At 57.1% G+C, this 20,906-nt stretch overlaps 3 protein-coding genes across 3 annotated transcripts; 1 reads left to right on the plus strand and 2 right to left on the minus strand.

The window, feature by feature from the left end:
* Positions 1–141: 141 nt before the first annotated feature.
* NCLIV_063070 (conserved hypothetical protein) lies at positions 142–4,657 on the minus strand (the record flags this gene model as incomplete). The annotated part of the gene is made up of 6 exons (XM_003885858.1): positions 142–302; positions 858–1,002; positions 1,506–2,732; positions 3,300–3,379; positions 3,720–3,871; positions 4,506–4,657. 6 exons carry the CDS (start codon positions 4,655–4,657, stop codon positions 142–144), a joined length of 1,917 nt encoding a protein of 638 aa, XP_003885907.1.
* Positions 4,658–6,960: 2,303 nt separating this feature from the next.
* Positions 6,961–14,469, plus strand: NCLIV_063080 (DNA-directed RNA polymerase,related; the record flags this gene model as incomplete). The annotated part of the gene is made up of 3 exons (XM_003885859.1): positions 6,961–10,455; positions 11,181–11,360; positions 12,046–14,469. The coding sequence occupies 3 exons, from the start codon at positions 6,961–6,963 to the stop codon at positions 14,467–14,469; spliced, it is 6,099 nt and encodes a 2,032-aa protein (XP_003885908.1).
* A 2,218-nt stretch (positions 14,470–16,687) lies between these two features.
* On the minus strand, positions 16,688–18,378 carry NCLIV_063090 (SRS domain-containing protein; the record flags this gene model as incomplete). The annotated part of the gene is made up of 2 exons (XM_003885860.1): positions 16,688–17,139; positions 17,787–18,378. The coding sequence occupies 2 exons, from the start codon at positions 18,376–18,378 to the stop codon at positions 16,688–16,690; spliced, it is 1,044 nt and encodes a 347-aa protein (XP_003885909.1).
* Between the last annotated feature and the right edge of the window lie 2,528 nt (positions 18,379–20,906).

Raw genomic sequence — 20,906 nt, forward strand, 5'->3', positions numbered from 1 at the left:
TGCGTGTCTCTTTTCCTCTCTCTGTCTGCCTCACTCTCTTCTCGCATCCTCTCTCTCCTCGCTGCCTCTCTCTCCTCGCTGCCTCTCTCTCCTCGCTGCCTCTCTCTCCGCCTCTGTCTCTTTCGTTTCTTGTCACTTCCTCTACAAGGGGCCGTGTCTCTCGACGTCGTCTTTTAGAAAAAGAAAGTGGCTGAGGTAGCCCTCCACGCGTTGGTTTCCGCACCCTGCTCGCCGGAAGAGCCGCTGCAAATCCTGGACTTCCTGCGCACTCAATTCGATCGCGGTCGCTTGCGCCCGGTGCGCTGGACAACAGAAGCGAGAGAGAACACGCACAGAAAAAAGGAAAGAACGATGACAACCCAGCGGGGAACCCCTCCGTCGATACACCCACAAAAAACGATCGCTTTTCCCGGGAGGAATGCCCGAGAAACATTCGGAAACCTTCACGATACGCGGGGCGTCGAGCGAACGCGAAGCGCAGAAGCCGTGCTGCCCCCGAGCACGAGCTCTGCCGGCGGGGGATCCTGCTCGCAGCCCGATACGTCTGCGTTTTCTGTGTTGCGAAAAACGAAACGCGACGCCTCGGCGAGAGATCAGAGCAGCGGCCGCAAGTCGCTTCACTGTCTCTCGACAGACCAACGAGCTCCGCACAGCTCGTGCTTCTTTCCGTGCACTCGCCCCTCCCCACTCCAGTGTACAGACGAACGCGACACAGGCCGGGCACGACGAGCGAGAAAAGGCTCTTCTGGGCCAATGTGACCGTTCTACGGACCGCCTGGAAGACGAGACGTGCGCTGGTTTTTGCTGGGACAGGCGACAGTTTGGGTGCAATTGCATTCGCGGCTAGACGGCCTCACCGAGTTTTTTCCACGCCTTCTCATCCGTGATCTCGAGAGCGGTGAACGCCTTGGCCAGCGTCAGAACTTGCTCCGGCTGCAGTTGCTCACCGCCGCGCTTGTGGACAAAGTGGATCAGTTGGTAGATCAGGCGCGGATCCACGAACTGCAGGGTGTGCATACAGCCGGAGAGACACCAGAGGAGGACACAAACGCGGGAGATGAGGCGCGCCGCCGGTTTTGCCTCGGGGGGGAGCGACCGCGTGGAAAACGCCGCATTCGCGTTCTTGGAAAACACAGAGAGAAACCACGTGTCTTCGCCCTGCACAGGGCGCAGAAAGAAGCGTCGAAACGACCCGTGAAGAACAAAGCCGGGAACAGACACGCATAGGGAGGTAGGTTCTTCACTGGGTACCGAAGCGGCGCAGCGTTTAGGTTTCCTTTCCGAGACTCCCCTCTGTCGCTTCTCTCCACAACAGCAGAGGCCGCGTCTCGACATATGCACAGCGCCATATACACAACACACCGGCGCAGGCATCCCGGTGAGATTTTAGCGGATTGGCTGCGGTCTTCCCTCTTCAGCGTGGGGAAGATTATGGTCTCGCGAGACTCTCTGCACTCGACGCAAACGGAAGAGCGTCTTTCTCCCGTTTCCAGTCAGTTGCTCACCTTCTGTTTCATCATGGCCTCGGCAATTTTCGCGATCATGTTCGTGTTAACAGTGTGATCGAGTCTGAGGAGGCGCGTCTCCTCACACAGCCTGTCGAGCAGCCACCGCACGCCAGCTGCCTGCCGAGACGAAAATCGGGAAACCTTTCTCCCTTCCTCTCGCTTGAACGGCTCGCCAAACAAACTCTGAAAGGAAGGGACAGCAGACGTGGAAGAGTGCGCCGCGACCTTCGACGAAGCTAGCGAAGAAGGAGAGGCCGAGAGAGCGGTCAACGCAGGTGTATGTACAGAGGCCCGAGGCGATGGCGGGAAGTTGGGAGACTCCGTAGCGAGCGATTGAAGAGGCGCATGAGGCGCAAGGGGGAAGTGGGAGAGGAGATTAACGTCGGCGATCGCAGTCCAGACGGCTGTGAGAGCCTGCAGGGAAAGGAAGGAAACCCAATCTCTCGCGTAGCCCACTTTTGCGCTGCCGAAGGCCCCGCCTGGCCACGGCCAGACGACGCACGGCGGCACAGGACCGAGATTGCTCCAGCTGACGGTTGACAAGGTGTCTCCCTCATTCCAGCGTTTGCTCCCGGGGATCCTGATCAACGAGCCTGCACCGCAGGTTCGGCCGAAAACTGTTTTCTCTGCAAGATCAAGAGATTCTTCCCAACTTTGTTCGCAGCCTACTTGGGCGCTGAGGGAGAACCGCGGAGCAGAGACAAAGGCAGCGTCACGGCTCGCGGAAACCCACGTGTTTGTCTCTCCGTTCTCTCCCGAGGACGCGTCAGCAGAATGCGTTCGCCTCGCTTCTTCCGCGAGTGTCTTCGACGCTTCGGGTCTCTCGGTGCTCGTGTCTTCCTGACGAGCCGAGACTGGCCCGAGACCTGGAGCCTCCCCCGGAAGAAGCGGCGACGAAGCAGAAACGGCAGACGAAACGACAGGAGACACGACAGGGGAGACAGGGGACTCCGAGCCGCAGGCGGACGCGGCGATCACGTAGAGAAGACGCAAGAGCCACGGCAAGTCGCGAGGGAGAAGCGTCGCCATCGCTCTAAACAACATGCACAAATCGTGGGGAGGAACGAGAGGAGCGACGGCGGAAGGCGCCTCAGAAGGTGCGGAAGGTGAGACAGAAGACCGGGGTCCAGGAAGCGTAGACGTAGGATTCTGGACGTCCTGAGTGGCCTCGAGAATCGTCAGAGCTCGGCTCTTGAGGGCGAGGATCTCCTGCGGTTTCCGCCGCTGAAAACAAAGCACAGAGGTTGGCGTTTCCTAGAGCTTCGTGCCTGCTTCCTCCCACTTCCGTCCTTCGACCAGGTCGTGTTTCTTCGCGGCTTCGTGTGCGTCGCGTCTCTCTCTAAACCGCCCCTCACCCAGACAAACAAAGGCGCCACGCTGACGCGCACACTCTCGGCACCCGCCCCGCAAACTGCAAAACGCATTTATGCACTCTACAGTGCAAACCGTCCCTCTTTCACCCGCCGAGATGTACTTACAAAACTGTTCATATATATATATATATATATATATAGTTCATTTGCTCCACCTCTTCTCCCTTTTGTGCCAGCGAAAGCACATCCATACGCATACATGTAGACAGAGAGAGCCAAAGCCCGGAGAAGATACGGATACACGCACGTATATATACATATATATACACATAGAGATAAATATATATATATATATGTACTTGAACAGAGATGAACTTCCAGAAATCGCAGTGCTGGCGTTGGAGTCTGTCTCAGCACGAGGGGCGTGGAGTTGTGGATGTTCCATCTTCCGAGGAAAGCGCGCTTTTCAGAAACTCACGTCGATGCGTGCAACTGCCCAAGCAAGCATCGCGACGTCGGTGAAGGAGAGCGCGTCGAGGTGGACCAGCGCGAGCCGCCCTGAGGTGGAAAGACAAGACAGGCCGTTAGAGGGTGAACCCCAAGAAGCGGCAAGGGGAGACTCCGACTCTGACTTCAGCGCTCTCTCGTTTTTGCATGCGCAGTCGCCACAGTAAGCACAAGAAAAAAAACATGAATGTCTTTTGAGAGGCTTCAAGCCTCCGGCGTCGCTTCCTCCTCTGTTTCCCTGTCTCGTCCTTCTCTTGCTTCTCCTTCGCCGCGCTCTCCCCTTCCCTAACAACCGGCTCAGGGTGTGTCTCCGGCCGTCTGGTCTCTTTTGATCTCTTTCGCCTCTTTTTCCTGAATGAGCTTCTCTCCTTCACTTCGACTTTGTTCTCACCGATCTCGTCCCAGACACTGTCGATCACCACGAAGCAGGTTGCCAGTGACCAGGCCGAGATCGCAACGTGCGAAGGCACCATCTGCGGCAGCAGCGACGGAAGCGTCGCCGCGAGCTTCCAGAGCGCAGGCGCGTGCCCAAGGACGGCGAATCTGAAAACGCCCCACAAATGGCGCAGAGCGGAAACCCGCGTCTCATTCGCGAAACGAGACACCACCGAGGGACAGAGCGCGCGGCGGAAACAAGTCAAAGGAAGGAACCCGTCAAAGGAAGGAACCCGCGGGAGGGAGAAACAAAACCGCGCGAAGGAAGACACAAGTCAAAGGGAGCTACAAGGCAAGGAGGATGCCAGTCACAGGAGAAAGCAAGTCAGAGGAGAAAGCAAAAAAAGGCAGAAATATACGCAAAAAACGATGAGGAATGGCGAGAGCTGTCTGAGAGTCGCAGGCAGCAATGGATGCGGGAAAGTCCTTCGCCAAGCTGAGACGACGAGGAAGCCGGAAAGACCGAAAATTCGTCTTGCAACCTGGGAAACAACGCAGAGGCGTTGGGGAGGCACCGGGCGGCAAGTCTTTTCTTTGAAACTGAGGATATTTAGAAGAGAAAAGAAGCGAAGCGCCGGAGGTGAGCGGCGCTCGCACAACACGGAAGGACCACCAGACTGAACCCGAAAGAGAAAGAAGACGTGAAAGAAGTTTCAGAAGAAGTCGGAGAGAAAAGGGGGAGAAGATGAAGACGCAGAACTCGAAAGCTTGACGCCAGGAAGAGACGTTTTTGTGAGTGCACCTGTGAAGGAAAAGGTGGACGTAGGGCGGACGACTGAGGGACGGATGGTGCACGACGCGGTCGACGAGGCGAAGAAAAAGCTCGCTGCGTCGGTCGAGTCGCTTGCGCGTCGTGAGGAGAGTCAGCGCCGCTAAATAATCTCGCCGAGTCATCTGGTCTGGGGAGGAAAGGAAATCGCAAAGTGCAAGAGATCTGGGAGAGAAGAACGCGTGAGCGCGCAAAGAGAGGCAGACGCACTGATGGGGCGCGAGACAGGGTGGTCGTCAGCAGTTGAGAGGAGCCGGAAAACGCAAGGTGGCGAAGGAGGGGGGAGGGTTTTTCAGGCGACGGGCGGGAGCGGAAGAACGGCAAAAAGACAGCCGGAACGCAGGAACAAGAGAGCGACGGTGAGGAGCCCAGTGGTGGAGAAAGGAAAAGGGAGAGAGACGGCGGATAAAAAACGAACGCCCCACAGATGGAAAACGCAGAAACGGAAAGAAAGACATGGACTTTGAAAGCACCTACCAGCGGCAAACGTGCTGAGACACAGCAGAGAGATGAAGAAGTCAAACAGGGGAAGAACCGGAACACAAGAACACGAAGAACAGGGGGCCGAACACGATGAAGACACGAGAAAGAACAAGAAGAGGAGCACGAAGAAGAAGAAGGAGACGCAGAAATCTCACCTTCCCAGATTTTGCAGGCCAAGAGGACGTCCTTCGCCTCAGCCAATCCCTCAAGGCGCTGAGCGACGGGAGTGTCTGCCGACCAACGAAGCAGCTTTGCTCCCCTTCTTTGGCTGAAAAGTGCCCAAGAACACGACTCAGAAGAAGGCAACAGCGGGTCGAGGCAGAAGCCTGAGGTGTACGTACGCCGCGTGAGTGCTCGCAAATCGCGAGTCCGTCGCGACTCCAGTTTCGCCGTCGTCAATGCGTGGCGAAGCCCTCGCGGAGAGGAAAGTAAAGAAACCGGACAACAGCATGAGGATGACGAGACAGATCCTGAAGAAGATAACGGAGGGGATGGCGGAGAGGCACGAGAAGGACTGGAGCGGAAGCAGGCCGCCCTGGAGGCGCTCTTCTGATCGGTGGACCGCGAGTCGCTTTGTTGAGATTTTCTCACACGAGAAGAAGCAAGGAAACAAGAGGAATAGCGAGAGTAACGACACCTCAGCGTGTCCAAGTGGGAAAAGGCAGAACGGCCCGAGCACGCGTCGAACGAAGAAGAGTGGGGAGGCGAGGAGTTCAACTTCGCAGCAGAGGAAGTGAAGCAGCGAAGCCGCCAGGAAACACAGGACAGAGAGGCGGGGCGCAGAGAAGACGGAACGGGGGAAGTTAAACAGGAAGAAAGAGAGACAGGTGACTCGCATTGCACACCACTGGGGCGTTGTCTCCCATCCCCGTGTGTGCTTCTTCGACGTGCTCTGCGCCGGATGTCTCCGGGTGCCCATCCCCCCGTCGCTCCTTCGCCTCGTCGCCTTCTCCCATTCTCCTCTCTCTCCCCGATGCTAGGCGAGGAAAGGGGGGAAAAGACAGAAGAGCCGCTTGCCGCATGCCTTCAGCTCGAGGCTGTGGAGTCCTCAGCGGAGCTTCGAGGTCGAGCCTCGCCGACCCCTCGCGGATCCTGGAAGGATTGCCAAAGAGCGAGCGCATCGTGGCACGGCAGAGTCGCGAAGGACAGGCAGCCGGCCAAGGCGGGACAGATCAACACTTGGAAGCGGGTCTGTCCGGGAGCAGAAGGCCTGTGTGCCGCGTCTTCTTTGTCCACAGCTAGACACACGAAACGCTCAGAGGCAACGAAAGAAGACTGAAAGAAAAGGACAGGAAGAGAGAAAGAGAGAAAGAGAGAAAGCCAGAAAGAGAAAAGAGACAACGATAACGCGGGGGAGAGGGGGACTTCTACAGAAGGGATGTAAAAGGTTTGTTAGTGTTTTCAGGAAAAGGTGAATGCGTTTTCGTTTCGTGAAACACGCCTGTGGACGAGAGAAAGGACGCTGACTTTCTCTCCAGCTGTATCTACACTGTGCAACATTTCGGCCTCGCTGTCTCGCGCTGTCTCCGCTGCTCAAAGAGCCCCACACATTTTAGCCTTCCTTTCTGTCGGCGGATTCTTTGAAAAGCAAAGAAAACGCTTGAGTCGGGCTGCGGTTCTTTCTTCCCTCCGCTCTTTTTCGTAGATGGAGAGAAACATCGCTGCGTTTCCTTTGTCGTCTCTGCGCTGCTCAGCAGCTCCTTTGCTCCGGCGTGGAGACACAGCGTGTGTCTCGACGGAAGAAAGATTTCGTCGATTCCCGTCCGTGGTTTTTTCGCTCTTTCGCCTTCCAGGCGAGATCAGAGCCTTCCCTTTCTTCGTCACCTCCACTGGATCCATCCCTGGTCTTCTCCCTTCAGGCCGGAGAGAGCCTCCGGCTGTCTCTTTCGTCTCCGTTCCTTTTCTCTCGCGTTTCCGCTAATGCATGCCTTTGTCGCCCGCAGCGATGCAAACCCTTCTCTCTCTCCGGCCGCCCAGACGGCATCCGTTCGTTTTTGCGGGGCGCGAAAGAAGAATTACAGGAGCACGGGAGAGAGTGGCGGCTCTCGCTCCGCCCTCGTCGGATCACCGTGACTCTGCGGTGTACGTACACGGGACACGAAGCGCGAGGTCAGGGGCGGAGTCGGCGAAGAGGCAGAGAGCGCAAAGCATCTGTGTCTTGAAGAAGAGAGAGAGAAATGGAGCATCTTCGCCTGCTTCAGCAGGGACCAGAACGCGTCGGGGAGGGAACAACGAGGCGTCGATCCGGCAGAGAGGACGAGTCGAGCAAGACGAGGGGTGGAGGAAACAAGAGACGGATTGCTTCTCGAGTCGCAGGAGACGAGGAGGCATAGTTAGAGAAACACGCGAAAAAGGGAAAGGGAGCGAGACTTCGTCGAGAGCGGAAAGAACTTTGAAAGAAATATGTAGCGCGGCCGCCAATCTCAAGTGTACGTACACCCGTAGCGGAGGACCGGGTGCACCTTCATTCCCTTCGTTTCTTCAATTCTCTGCCCGATGTGTCTCCCGCCTCTCTATCCCCCAACCGTCTCTTCCATGCATCTCTCGGCAGCTCCCTTCAGGGGTGCTTCCTCCAGCTTCTCTGTCGTCGTTGTTTTCTCCCTCCTTGTCTTCCTCGCGCTTCCTTTCCCCGTGTTCTCCCTCGGTCTCCTCTTTCTCTCCATCTTTTCCACTTCCCCGTCGCTCGCCAACGTCGCTCGTTTCCTCCGGCTGCGGATCTCCACGGGGCTCTGCGCCGCGAAGCGCGGATTTTCGTGCAGCACACTTTTTACGAGAGCGCTCAAGGTCTTTCTCATCCTCCTCTGCCAGGGCAGCATCCGAACACTCTCGTCTCCTCTCTGATGTATCCTGTTCTTTCTTCTCTCGTGACTCCGGCGTTTGCCTAAGTTCTTCCGCTGCATCTGCATCTTTGGCGAGTCCTCCTCCGTCCCCCTCGTCCTTTCCTTCATGTCCTCCGTATCCTCCTGATTCCGCTTCGTCTCGTTCCTCCACCTCGGAGGCTCCCTTTGATCCCCAACATGAATCGTTGCTGTCGCCCCGCTCGCCTTCCTACTGGCCCTTCGAGGAAGCCCTCGAGGCCCTCGCGGCCCAAGGTGTACATACACCTGACGAACAGGCTCAAGCCCTGGGCTTTGCGTCGGCGCCCCACTTGGGTCTCGAGACGCTTCGTCGTCTGTCTCCGCATCAGGAGAAACTTGTTTTCCACTGGCTTCTCACAGGCGACCCTAGTCCTCCTGCAGATGGGAAATTAAATCCGCCATCCTCCACTTCCCTCTCTCCTCTCGAGTCTGCTTCTTCGCTTTCACTGTCTCCTTCGTCTCCTCCCGCGACAGTTTCGTCCTGCTCGTCTTCCCCGCCTCCCTCCGCGGGAGTGTCTCCTCCTTCTCTCCCTGCGTGCGTGTTGAGCTGTCTGCACATCCTCGAGGAAGAGATGCTTCTCAAGGGTCTGGTCATTTCCGATTTGCCCCGGGACGTCTTCTTCTCGCATCTGCGCGAGGCCGCCTTGCCGCAAGAAATCGCCGCCGAAGAAGCCGACAGACAGAAGAGAGAGGCCAAGGAAAGCCGACGCGAGAAGGCAGGAAGCGAGTGGAGAGATCCCGGAAATTTCGGTGGGCGCTTTGCTCAGGCGCGGAACCCAAGAACGCAAAGCCCGGGTGTACGTACACCGCAGGCGCAGCTTCGAGACGGGGTCGGCAAGCAAACAGACTTCGGGAAGCCTCATTCTGAACCAGCGGCAGACTCGACGCGAAGACAAGAGCTCCTCAACGCAGACTGGATTTCTGCAAGAAAAAAAGAAATATACGGGGACAATCCTTATCCTTTCCCACTTCGGTGGAAAAACGCTTTTCCGCGCCGTCCGTCGTCTCTCTCCTCTTCTTCCTCTTCTGCTCCCACCTCTTCTGCCGGTGCGTCAGGCGCCTCGTTTTCGTCTTCTGTTCTCCTGCAAGAGCGCCCTTCGTCCTGTTCTTCTGAGGAGCCGCTTTGCATTTTGGAGAAGCGGCAGATCATCGTGGAGCGCTGTGTGTGGGCGCGGATGCTGGAGGAAATGGAGGAGCAGAAAGCGTTTCTCGCGGGGTCTCTCGGCTCGTCCGACGGCGCCTCGGAGGCTCTCTCAGTCGATCGCGGCGTGGCGAAGCGAGTCTGGTATTTCTGGGTCGGTGAGATGCGCACGCGAATCGCAGCACTTCAAGAGGAGCAGCGGGCCCTACTGACTCGTTTCTCTCGCAAGCTGGCAGCTGACGAGGAGGCCGAGCCTTCCTCCGCGCCCGGCCACGACCGCGACAGCACCGCCCTCGAGACCAACGGCGCTGGCGAGGGCCGAAGCGGCGACGGTGTGGCGAAGAGGCAAAAGAAACGGAAATCTGAGGAGCGAAATGGTGGTGAGTCTTGTTCTTCTTGGTCGTCGCTCGCGAATGACGGCGACGGCTTGAAGAAGGAGATTGAAGCCGAGAAGACGCTGTTGCCTCTGGACATTGATCCCACCGTCCTCGCTCTCATCACTGCGCGAACAGCCGTTCAGCTCATACTCGTTCCGACTGCGTCGTCCTCGGTGCTGCCAGGGAAGAAGGGACGTGGCCTGGGTGGGGACTTCGCGGGCTCTCTCGAGGACGAGGAAGTCGCGCGGCACGTGGAAAGCGAAGAAGGATCGCCACTCGAAACACCCTCGACGGCTGGCCAAGCGCCGACCCGCCTTTTCCCCAGAGAGCGAGAAGATGTGCAAATGCGCGCCGAGCCGGCGTGGACCGTGGCGGCGCAGCGCCTCGCGGCGAGTCGCGCGGATTCGCCCGACGGCCCGCCCGCAGAGACAGAGCGCGTCCCGTCGAGCGGTGAGAAAGGGACAGCAGAGAGCGACCCTGGGAGCGAGGAAACGCCACAGAAAGCTGAAGAGGTGGAGGCAACGGCTGCCGCACTCATTCAGAACAAGACGCAGCGGCAAGTGCCGGTGACGCAAATGGCCATGGCGATTGGAAACGCAGTCAACCTGGAAGTCAACGCTCTTCGGTCTGAGAGCTTCTTCCGGGGGGCGTCTGGCGCGTCTCTCTCGCCCTCGTTCTCTTCCTCGTCGCGTCTCGTCTTGCCGCAGCCAAGGCTCTTCCGCGAGCACGAACTGCTGCGGAAGCGCGCAGAGGGAAAGACGCTCGATCCGCGCGAGTCTCGAGAGTTGCAGCGCCTCCTCGCGACTCCAAACAGCCACCACGAGATCTGGGATCTCAAGAAGAAGCTGCAAGTGGGCGGGCTTCTTCTCGGCGTCCTCCTCAGACACGCTTTCGTCGAGGCCGACTTCGCCGCCGCGAAGCGTGAACTCGCGGAGGAGCTGCAGCAGAAAGAGCGCGAGAAGGAGTTGATCCGACGAGCCCAGGATAAAAAGCAACAGCTGGAGGTAGCGCGCGACAAACGAGCGGGGAACAACGCCACAGACTGTACAGACACCGGGGACTCGGTAAGGTTGAGGGAAGAGCCGTCCCTCCGAAAAAAGAAGGTTCGCAGGGAACGCCACACTTTTTCTGCCCACTTCGCGAATCGCAAACCCGGAAAGGCTTGCCGGGACGCACGGGAGCGACACCGGAGAGGAGAAGGGGAAAGAGGGGAGGTCGAGCGTTTCATCCCCAGCGGGGCGGAGACGTGTGCATCGGTGACTCTGGAAGGAAATAGCAAGGGAATCTGGATGAGGAATGGAAACGCAGTGATCGCCGTTGTAGAAGAGAAAGAGAGACGGGGATAAAGAGATAAACAGATGGGCAGATCTGGACAGACAGATACACATATATGTGTGTTTCTATACGCATGTATATATATATATATATATATATATATATCAGCAAATAGAGGCCACGCGGGGTTTACGGAGAGGGGCCTACACCTAGACAGGGGAATAGCGACAAACGTTTCGAGAGCAGCAGCGGGCATGGAAGGAAGGTAGAGATACCTGGAATGCCCGAGCGGCAAGGAAAGCGACTGCGCATGTAGGTGTGTGTGTGTGTGTCACCGGCGGGTGGAGGCGATGCATTTGTGTATGTCCATGTGCGTGTCTCGTTCTTCCTGTCCCTGTTTTGTGTCTTGCCCGCGCTCCTCTTTCCCCAGCTGTCTCTGTTTGCCGGATGCTTCTCCACCGGCTGCTGCTCGTTTCCACTAACCACTTTTTCCGTTGTCTTTGCGCGGTTTTAGGTGCCTAAACACACGGCGGACGCGTTCGCGCACGGGGACCCGCAGGCGACGGGCGGCTGTGAAAAGAGCGAAAAGGCCAAGCGGAAACGCGGACGACCGAAGCCTCTCTTCGGGACAGCTTTTGACTCCGAAGATTTCGCACATCTCACCGTATATCGGTCGCGGCGATCTTTCACAAAGGTCAGAGAAGCGGTCACGTGGAAGGAATCTCGACTGTCTTTTCGTCTTCGACGTGGTCGTGTCTATCGCCTCTGGAACTCCCAGGGTTCGTTATGCTCGCGAAGCGCCGCACCGGTGGTATATGCCGCGTCTTCCAGGTTGAGGCTCCACGCTGTGTTTCTAAGCGCCGTCAGCTCCTTCAAAAGTCTAGACGGGAACGAACGCTCGAACGGAGACAGCAGCCCCAGTCGCGAGACAGCTCCATTTCGCCAGCGATACGCAGAAACTCATTAAGGCCAGACACGCCTCCTTCCTGTGCGGGAGTCGCTCCTTGTCTCCTCACGGTTTTCCGGGTTGAGTCGCCACGAAAGTTCAGGTGCAAGTAGCTTGTGTGGTTTCCTCGTTTGCTTTTGTTTGGTGTCTCTGTGTTCTTGGTTCTGTTCTCGCGCGCGGCACTTCCACCGCGAGAGACTCCTCGGCTGCGTCCAGGCGGGCCATGCCTGGCGGCAGCGCGTTCAGGGCGTCGGTGTGTCTCTTTCGCTATCCGCTGTCTCCGGCGCGTGGCGGCGTGCACGGGTCGTCGTTTTTTTCGTGCCTGCACTGTCCTGGAAAACGCATGCGCGGGCTTTTTGTGTTTGCCGCATGGGCCGACTGCGTTTCACGCCGCGTCACCCTGTGCTGACGTCTGTGCATGTCTTCCTCTCAGGTCGAGGTCCCGGCCTTCTTTCACCGAGTCATCTACAATTCCAAAACGCAAAGGTTTCTCGGCGTCATTCAGATGCGTCGCGTGTGCTTCTCGCAGCTCGTCTCGGGACAAAACTACACGTCCTTCTTTGCTCCTGGAAAGCTCGCTCCACCAGCCCGCGGGAGCTCCGCTTCGCCTCCTGCGTCTTCTCTCCCCTCCTCTTCTCTGACTTCTCATTCCCCTTCTGCAAGTTCCTCGGGCGGCGCGCCGGCACCGAGCGCATCGAGCAGCTTTCGCACGTTGCCTGCGCCGCCGCCTCAGGCAGCGTCTCCTTCCTTCTGGCTCTTCCTCAAGTACTTGCCAATGGTGCTTCCTCCCCTGCCTTGGCAGGACTACTCGCGGGGGGCGTACCTGATGCTGCGGAATTCCTTCATCCGCGCGGTCTCCTACGGCGAAGTCAAGTCTGCCGGGCGGACCTCGAGGAAGAAGGACGAGGAATCTGACGAAGACGAGGAAGACGAGGACTCGTCTCTCGCGTCCACCGAGGCGAGGGCCACTCCCGCCGAAACGAGCCCGAAGAAGGGGGAGAAGCGCGCGAAGGGCGGCGGCAAGCGGGAGAAGATCGCTTTTCTCGGAGGCGCCGGCAGAGTGAAGATGGCGAGAGACTTCCACGCGTACAACACAGCTTTGCCCCGCGCCGTCGTGTCGGCGCTCGGCGCTCAGGCCTGGCGAATCAACAAGGACGTCTTGAGTGTGATGGAGGCGGCATGGCAGCGTGGGCTCGAGATCGGCCGGTTGCCGCCACGAGACAGCGCAGCGCTCGACGAAGAGATTCTTCAGTTGCGGAAGGTTGCGACTGATCCGGGTGCGGGCGCAGCGTCTGGGGCGTCATCGGCTGCGAGCATCCGACTGCGTCATCTCCTGCAACAGGCTGGCAAGCTTCAGTCGGAGCGACCGTCCTTCCTCCTGAAGCTCCAGGTGGCGAGTTGCTTCCAGAACCTCGACGCGGTCTACTTCCCCCACAATATCGACTTCCGAGGCAGGTGCTATCCGCTGCCGCCGCACCTGAACCACATGGGCGACGACATTTGCCGCTCACTCCTCGTCTTCGCGGAGCCGAAGCCGTTGGGTCCGAACGGTCTCGGCTGGTTGAAGGTCCACATCGCGAACTTGTTCGGAGTCAACAAGGTGAGCTTCGCCGATCGCCAAGCCTGGGTGGACGCGCGCCTCGACCAGCTCCTCCAAGTCGCAGACGATCCACTGAATCCGCGGAGTCTCCACTTGCTGGACCAGGAAGCAGACGATCCGTGGCAGGCGCTGAGCGCGCTCCTGGAGCTGAAGAAAGTTCTTGCACACGGCGCCGAAAACAGCGCGCAGTTCCTCTCTCGCTTGCCAATCCACCAAGACGGGAGTTGCAACGGCCTCCAGCACTACGCGGCTCTCGGCCGGGACAGGCGCGGCGGGGAAGCCGTGAACTTGGTTGGCGGCGAGAAGCCCAGAGACGTCTACTCGTTTGTCCTGGAAGTCGTGAAGCAGCGCGTGCACGCGGACGCTGCGCGGGGGCCGGGGCCCGAGGGCCTCGCGCCCCCGGAGAAACGGCTCGCAGGCCTGCTGATGCACCACAACCTCTTGCAGAGAAAAGTGGTGAAGCAGACGGTGATGACGATCTGCTACGGCGTGACAGCGATCGGCGCGCGAGACCAAGTCACCCGCCAGCTGGAAGACTTGATTGGCGAGACAGTCGACGAGGCCACGCTGAAGAGTCTAGGTGGCTACTTGTCCCGCGTCGTCCTCTCGTCGATCGGCGAGGTCTTCCAGAGCGCGATGCGCCTGAAGAAGTGGTTGGACGAAGTCTCCAAGATGCTCAACCGGCTCGGCCTGCCGGTCGCCTGGATGCTTCCGCTGGTCCAGTTTGGCGCCGAACAACCGTATCGGTCGGGAAAGGCCTTGGAGGTCCGAACCGTGCTTCAGACGCACATTGTGAGAGTCGCGGGCGAAGACACTCCGACCAGTGCGTCCAAACAACGCCTGGGCTTCCCACCGAACTTCATTCACTCCCTCGATGCCACGCACATGATGCTTACGGCCCGCCGGTGTCTCCTGCGCCGCCCGCCTCCCCTCGTGCCGCCCTCGTTTTCGGGAGCGGCTGGGGCGGGGCCAGGCGCCTGGACCGCGTGCGCGGAGGCCGAGAATGAGAGTGACTGGCGACCCATGGCTTTCGCAGCGGTCCACGACTCTTACTGGACGCATGCCGGAGATGTAGACAGAATGCGGACGGTTCTGCGCCAAGAATTCGTGCGCCTGTACTCCCAGCCGATCCTCGAAGAGTTCTACGAGGGCCTGCGCGCGCGACTCGGACGCGTCGCCGACGACCTGCCGCCGCCGCCGAGCAAGGGAACCCTCGACATCAACGAAGTGCTGCACAGCGACTATTTCTTCCACTAGAGAGAAGATCGTGAAGAGCGAGGCGGGGGAAACGGACACGGCGAGAAAGGACAGCACCAGACGGGCGAGAGCCGCGAGGCCGCCCCTCCCGGTCGCTTGATTCAGATCATTGCACGGAGCAAACTGGGGGTGGGAAAGACGGGAGCACTGGCCGAGGCAATTGGGCACGCTGCGATCGAGGAACCATGGATAGGGGTCATCGAGGAGGTGAAGGCAAATGTCGCTCGCTCTCGTAGGCGAGGCCCAGGACCACGCGGCAAGAGGTCGTGTGCAAGCAACGAGGGTGGGGAGAAAAGTGATGAAACGGCAGGAGCATAGCTCCGTTCACGGCTGTGAGGTGTGGAAGAGGGATACTGACGAATGCGGGGAAAGGTGAGAAGGGTTTACGGTTTAGGCGTGGAGAGATATGGAACGGATGCCGGGGTGTAAGGAAGTGTGGGGACGCTGGCATGGCGCTCGTCGGGAAGGTGACTATCGCTTGTTTGAGGCCGCCTCAGAAAACCACAGAGTCCTCACGAGCCAGGGACACAAAATAAAGGGTTCTCTGGAGAACACGGTTCCGCCACATACCTCTGTTTAGGGAAGATACGTATGTACGGCAAACGAACAGCCGTGGAAGAACGAGACAAAAAGACAGAACGAGATGCAAGTTTTGAACTTTCGATGTTATCACGCTTTCTCTGCCTGGCAGCCTAACAGATAGCCACACGCCCGAGCTGTGGTCGTGGGGGAACGCTGTCGTGGCACCCGTAAACGCTTTACTTTCTAGTCTGTTCACGTCCTTTCTATTTATTTCCATTCACGTCTGTTTCCTGGATTCCTCAATGGACTGCCGCTCGCCTAAGCGAAAACACGTGTTTGCGCATGTGTGCGGTCAAGCATTTGGACAGGCATGTGGTGTCTGTTGTTGCATCGACCGTTAGAGTGCTTCCACAACTCTTTTGTCCCATTTTGTCGTGCTGGTTTGCATACTTCTTCGACAACAACCTGGGTTGTTCACAGGAGCGAAAGAGTGCCGCCTTCGTAAGTTGATATATCTGCTTCCGACTGCGGGAAATGTCATTCGCACGTGCGTGGACGGCGATGAAAGAAGTTTTGGTTGTTCCGCAGTGACTCCCAGTTCCTACTTCCCTCCCCGCATAGCTTATCTTCCCCCCTAGTAACTGAAGGCGTTTCACGTAAGGTCGAGGCCGCGCCCCGGCTGTTCATGTAGCCTTCAAACCCTCGTCTTATACGCCAAGAAGCGTGCTTTAGTCTTCCAACCAGGATAGACTTGGTGCAGTTTCTCTAGGGGGGACAAAGAAGGAAATCTCGCGCCGCGCAGGAACGGCTTTTGATAGTCGTACTGGCGGAACGTTCCTTTGAGCCCCTCTGGCTCTTGGCCATGGTCTCTTTCGTCGCCAGTGTTTTTGCTCCAATCTCCACAGCACTTACAAACAAGCGCAGTCGAAGCCGCGTAGATATGTCAGATTGGTGCGAGTCTAGTTTGTGTTTTCTTCAGAGCAACTACGCCTTTCAAAGAAGGGAGCTTGCGTCTTCCACGTGGATTCATTCTTGTTGGGCAATTGATTTACAACAGCAGTCCAAACCCTCTCTCCAACGCTGATTGCAGTTCCGTACTATTCTACTTTCGAAGTTGTGTATTGTTCCACTGCACTGAATACCGGACCGTCAGGGCAGTAGCGTCGCACACTGTAAAGAACGAAACCCGAATCGAATCGGCAACTGGGAGGCTCTCTGGTGCTCGGAATCGGATTCCGCCCCGCACCCGCCGCCTACGGAGACGAGGACGCACCCTCGAGGGGATAAAAACTCTGGGCAAGCGTCCTCACTGGAGGTGTTGCATGCGTGTTTTCCCTCCGTAGGAGTGCTCAAGGTCATTCAACGTGGCGGCATTTTCTCTGAGCGACTGTGGTTAGCAACAGGACTACGTTGCCTCGGACGATTGAGCAAGACAGGGAGGCAGCATCTACCCATATGTTGAGCGCGCAGTTCTCCCTTGTTCGTTTTTACGTGTATAAAGTATCTCATATAAAACAGGCAGTACTGCTATACCGCCGTTCTTCAGGCGCACTACACTGCAACGGACATGATGCCACAAACATCCAACAACGACTCGATGTGACGTTTTGATGGCTCGACACGCGGAACAAGAAACGACAGCCCCCTTTGCCAGTTTTCACCGCAGGGCGGCACATATCGGGAATACCATCCGCCATTAACCACTGTATGCCCAACCTGTGTAAAGGCACACCACTCCAACCAGGACAAAAACAGGCAGAGTCGACGCATGGTCTGAAACCCCGTTGTCCACGCCTGTTTGAGGGTCATAGTTGGTGTTGATAACAGTGATCACCACATTGCATATTTGAGCATCCATAGACTCTGGCAAACAAAGGTAGCCCAGTTTCCTCTCTCTTTTTTTCTGCAATTTTTTGACGCTAAGTGTGTACGCGGGAGTGACGTCCGAAGTAGAGGATTGATGCTCGTACAGATCCGCGTAAGGAAGCATGGTGTCCAAGGAATGTATGTCCACGTACCCTGGTGGCTCTACATATACATCCAAGATGCCGGGAGAAAGAAATCTGTCCGGGCCGCAACGAAATGTGAACGACGAGTCGGCCTCATCAATCGTGTGGGCGACGTGTGTCACATCAGATCCGCATTCATCTGCATCCAGAGACAGAAAGGAGGCAATAAAAAATAGGGCATTTGCGAAATACCATCACGGCGGCCGAATGTCTGTCCTTCATGCACTGCGAACACCTCGCCCACACATCCTACTCACGTACACGGCAGCATTGTCGTCCCCGTCTGATGTCCAACCGAGGCGTTCCGAGAAACACTTCCGTCGCAATAACTTAGCGCGTAAAACTCTCGGACGTTCTGCATTGCAAAACGTTTGACTCGAAACACGGTATGCAACCGCAGTGGGACGCACTTTGGAGACTCGCCCACAACCTGTCATCAGCAGTTCCTGCGGCGAGACACTGACTCCCGGTCGCGCTAGCACGGTCTCGAGAAAGACCCTGGCAACCCTGAGTGCCTACATGGAAATGAAAAACCCACTGTGCTTGTTCCACGCGACCTGAGGAAGGCAAATCCTTTTGTGTGTGTGGACCGAGGGGCCTCGAGAGCTGCTATCGTTCGGGCTTCAAAGCGCTGCCCGGTTGGTTCCCCTGGACTCCTCTCCACATCACAGAGCGAAACAAGACACAAATAAAAAGAACTCCTGATCAGACACATGTGGGATGAGACGACTGTGCGAGCAAAAGACCAAAACTGAGAAATCGGAGAGTGAATATAGGGCGACTTACACTTTGAATCAAACTCCGCGGGCGGCGTCGCTCCCCAAACGGAAACCTGTACCTGGCACCGTTTTTCTTGATATAGGGCAAACGGTTCCACACCCGTCATTTCATGTCGATGTTTCACATCCCCTGCGGGATTTTCCGACGTGCAAACGAAGTACATTGTGTAGGGCCGTTCAGGGAGGGCCTCAGAGGCAGTAATTTTGTACTCGGTGTCCGCCAGCAAGTCTCCAGGGGTTGCGGTTACGGTGACACCGCTGAGGGGGGACGTTTCCATGCATAGTGAGTCTCGACAATACGATGTGTAGTGTTGCTCGACTTTCGCAGGAAGAACATAGGGCTGGACCGCGCCGCACTTGAACGTGACCGCCTCACCCTGCTTCTTTATACGCAGAAGAACCGGGATGCCTTCGTAAGTGCATACATTCGACTTTCCCATGGCTGTGGCGGGCGCTACGAGCCGAAGGGAAACAGTCAGCAATGTGCACAAAAAAATCACAAAGGACACTCCGGTAGAGCAAAAACGGTTCGGAATCCGTCGGCCGTTCTCCGAAACGGACGCCCAGCGCTTGTCTTGCCGCAACGGACTCAACGCCATGGCGATGCTCCACACTTGGCAACAGGATCAGCACTGGGCTCCGAGAGTGAAACCGCCGAAAAGTTGGGCTGTCGTTTTCCACCTAAGGAAAACGGGACATGCAGCGTAGAAGTGCCTGCCTTTCCTTTGCCAAGGCGTAACATTTCCGGCGCCATTCCGTACCCGTGGATGTTGTGTCGGAGGGCTGCCCCCGACTCTTCTCACAAGCGGCATCAAACGCTCAGTAGTGTGTCCTCTTCATACAGAAAAAGAATGCATGACCTCCTTTCTTCGTCGACGAGAGCCAAGTTGTCCAGCAGGCTTTTCCCAAACATTGGCGTCGAAGCCGCCGGGGTGCCGCTGATGCCCAGCGCTGTGTCTTGTCAGGCGAGCGCACGTTGCCGGGTACAGCGACCCGAACACCCGTCTGGGGGCCGATGGAAAGATCCGCCGGGGGGACTTGTGTGCCCACATGGTTCCCCAGTTGGGCGGTCCAGTGGGAATCGAATGAGTAAGCCTCTTGCTCCTTTGCCTCGCTCCCTGACCCTTTTGAAAACTGCCGAGGGACGGCTTTTTGGGAGTGAATGGCCTAACGGGGAGAAGCTTCACGTCGGGGACGGACCGTTCCGCCGGGACGTGTCGGGTAACCCGTTCCGCCGGGACGTGTCGGGTAACCCGTTCCGCGTGGAGGAGCGGAGAGCGAGCGCCACAGGCAGCGAAGTAGAAAACGATCCTCTAAAAGGCACAATGGCTTCAAAGTTCCCGCCAAGCCCAGAGGCGCACGATCCCAGAAGGCAACTCCGTGACAGGAAGGGGATTTCTTCCCATGCTCTTGGCAACCGCTGCACGTTCCGGTCTCATCTGGGAATCTGGCGCTTCTAGTCATTACTTCAAATGGTACCCGACCGTAGCATTAAAAGGGTGACAGAGAAGCTACACGGCTGTCTATCGAGCGACACGAATTGCTTTCCTAGTTATCCAGTTAGGAGCTTTAGGTTCCGAGAGATTTCAGGTGACCCTCATGTATCGAGCTGGCCGGAAACACTCCGCGTAATGATCTCTTACCGTCTGGGAAGCTAGGTGTACATGAGGTACGCGCGGCGAAAAAAACCGAAGAAAACGGTGAGACGTGGAGAAACATCGCCTGTGTGACGATTGGGGTGGCCATCCTGGCGAGAGCATTTCCGCACCTGTGGCACGGGCTCCAGTGGAGAGTTCTATCCCGAATTTGACAGGCCCTCGACACCGGACAACGAAGATCGAGACACATGTAGCCCTCTGGAACTCCCATACGCACGGAACGTACGCGTTTTCCGCGTACGTTCTTCAGGTGAGTTGCCCCGCGACATACATCCGATTCCCTGTTCGTTTCCGCTCCACAGTCTCTCCAGCTTGTCTTAGCCTTTGAAGCCCGAGTTGTGCGTTCACGCCCAGTCGAACGAGAAGTCTGGTGCTGAGTGCTGCTGTAGCACGTTGTGTTTCACGGGTAGACCGGACAGAGGCTCATGCGTCTTATGAACGGTTGTTTACGGCTTGTGACCAATGGCTGCTGAAACGGGCATCGGGTAGGCCTGTTGATTCTACTGAGCCTCCTATGACGGATATTTGACCACAATCTGCGAAAGACCGAGAGCTAACCAGATGTCACATCCTGATGGTTCCCCTGCCTCTCACACCGCAGGATGAGGGGGCAAAGACAAACCGGAACTTCAACGGGGGTGAATCGTCGCTACCGGTATAGTTCCTCAATTTATTACCGTAACGGAGTTGTTTTACTGGGAGTTCATACACACCAGAAGGCCACCACCGGTAACGACTTCTTCATCGGCCATGAGTGAATCTCGAGGGTCACATCGCGCGGCAGAGATATCCTTCTGCACAATCCGCCTCCCGTTTGCCTGGGTGCGATTACATGATCCGTTTCAACTCCTCGAGTGCAGTCGCGTCTACGAGAGAAACAGCTAAGTAAGAAAAGGTCACCGATCTCAAACGCACACGCGAGTACCTGTCCCCTACATGTACAGACACTGACAGACACATTCCCAGGCACATTTGCATAGAGACCTAAATGCTCACAGAAAACAACGTATGTAGCAACTACACATGTTCAACCCGTGGCGGCCGACGCACACACACACACACAAACACACGCACAACGCGTGTATCAGCCCTGGGCGAGTCTGCTCTGCTACGAAGCAAATTCTTGGTGGCAATCCATCTTTGTGGCAACCTGATGCACCACAGCCAGAACGATGCACGTGTCGATTGCCTCGAGACATTTCTGCAATATGTTGGACATTTTCCTCAACGGGTGTTAGAGAACCGCAGATGACACGTGCAAGACCTCCCGGTCCCTCATCTCCTCCTGGTTCTTTCAGATGGTCCTCTCGGCTCCATCACTTCGCAGATTGCCTTTTCTCCCTTCAAATTCAGCTAACTAGACGCCTACTAACAAAGCCCGTGCAAAGTTACCTAGATTCAGGTGTCCGACTATATACGCATATCTACTCAGACACCGTGTGGCTCATCCGATGTATCGCTATTTACCA

Source organism: Neospora caninum, chromosome XII, assembly GCF_000208865.1.
Source record: "Neospora caninum Liverpool complete genome, chromosome XII".
NCBI lineage: Eukaryota > Apicomplexa > Conoidasida > Eucoccidiorida > Sarcocystidae > Neospora > Neospora caninum.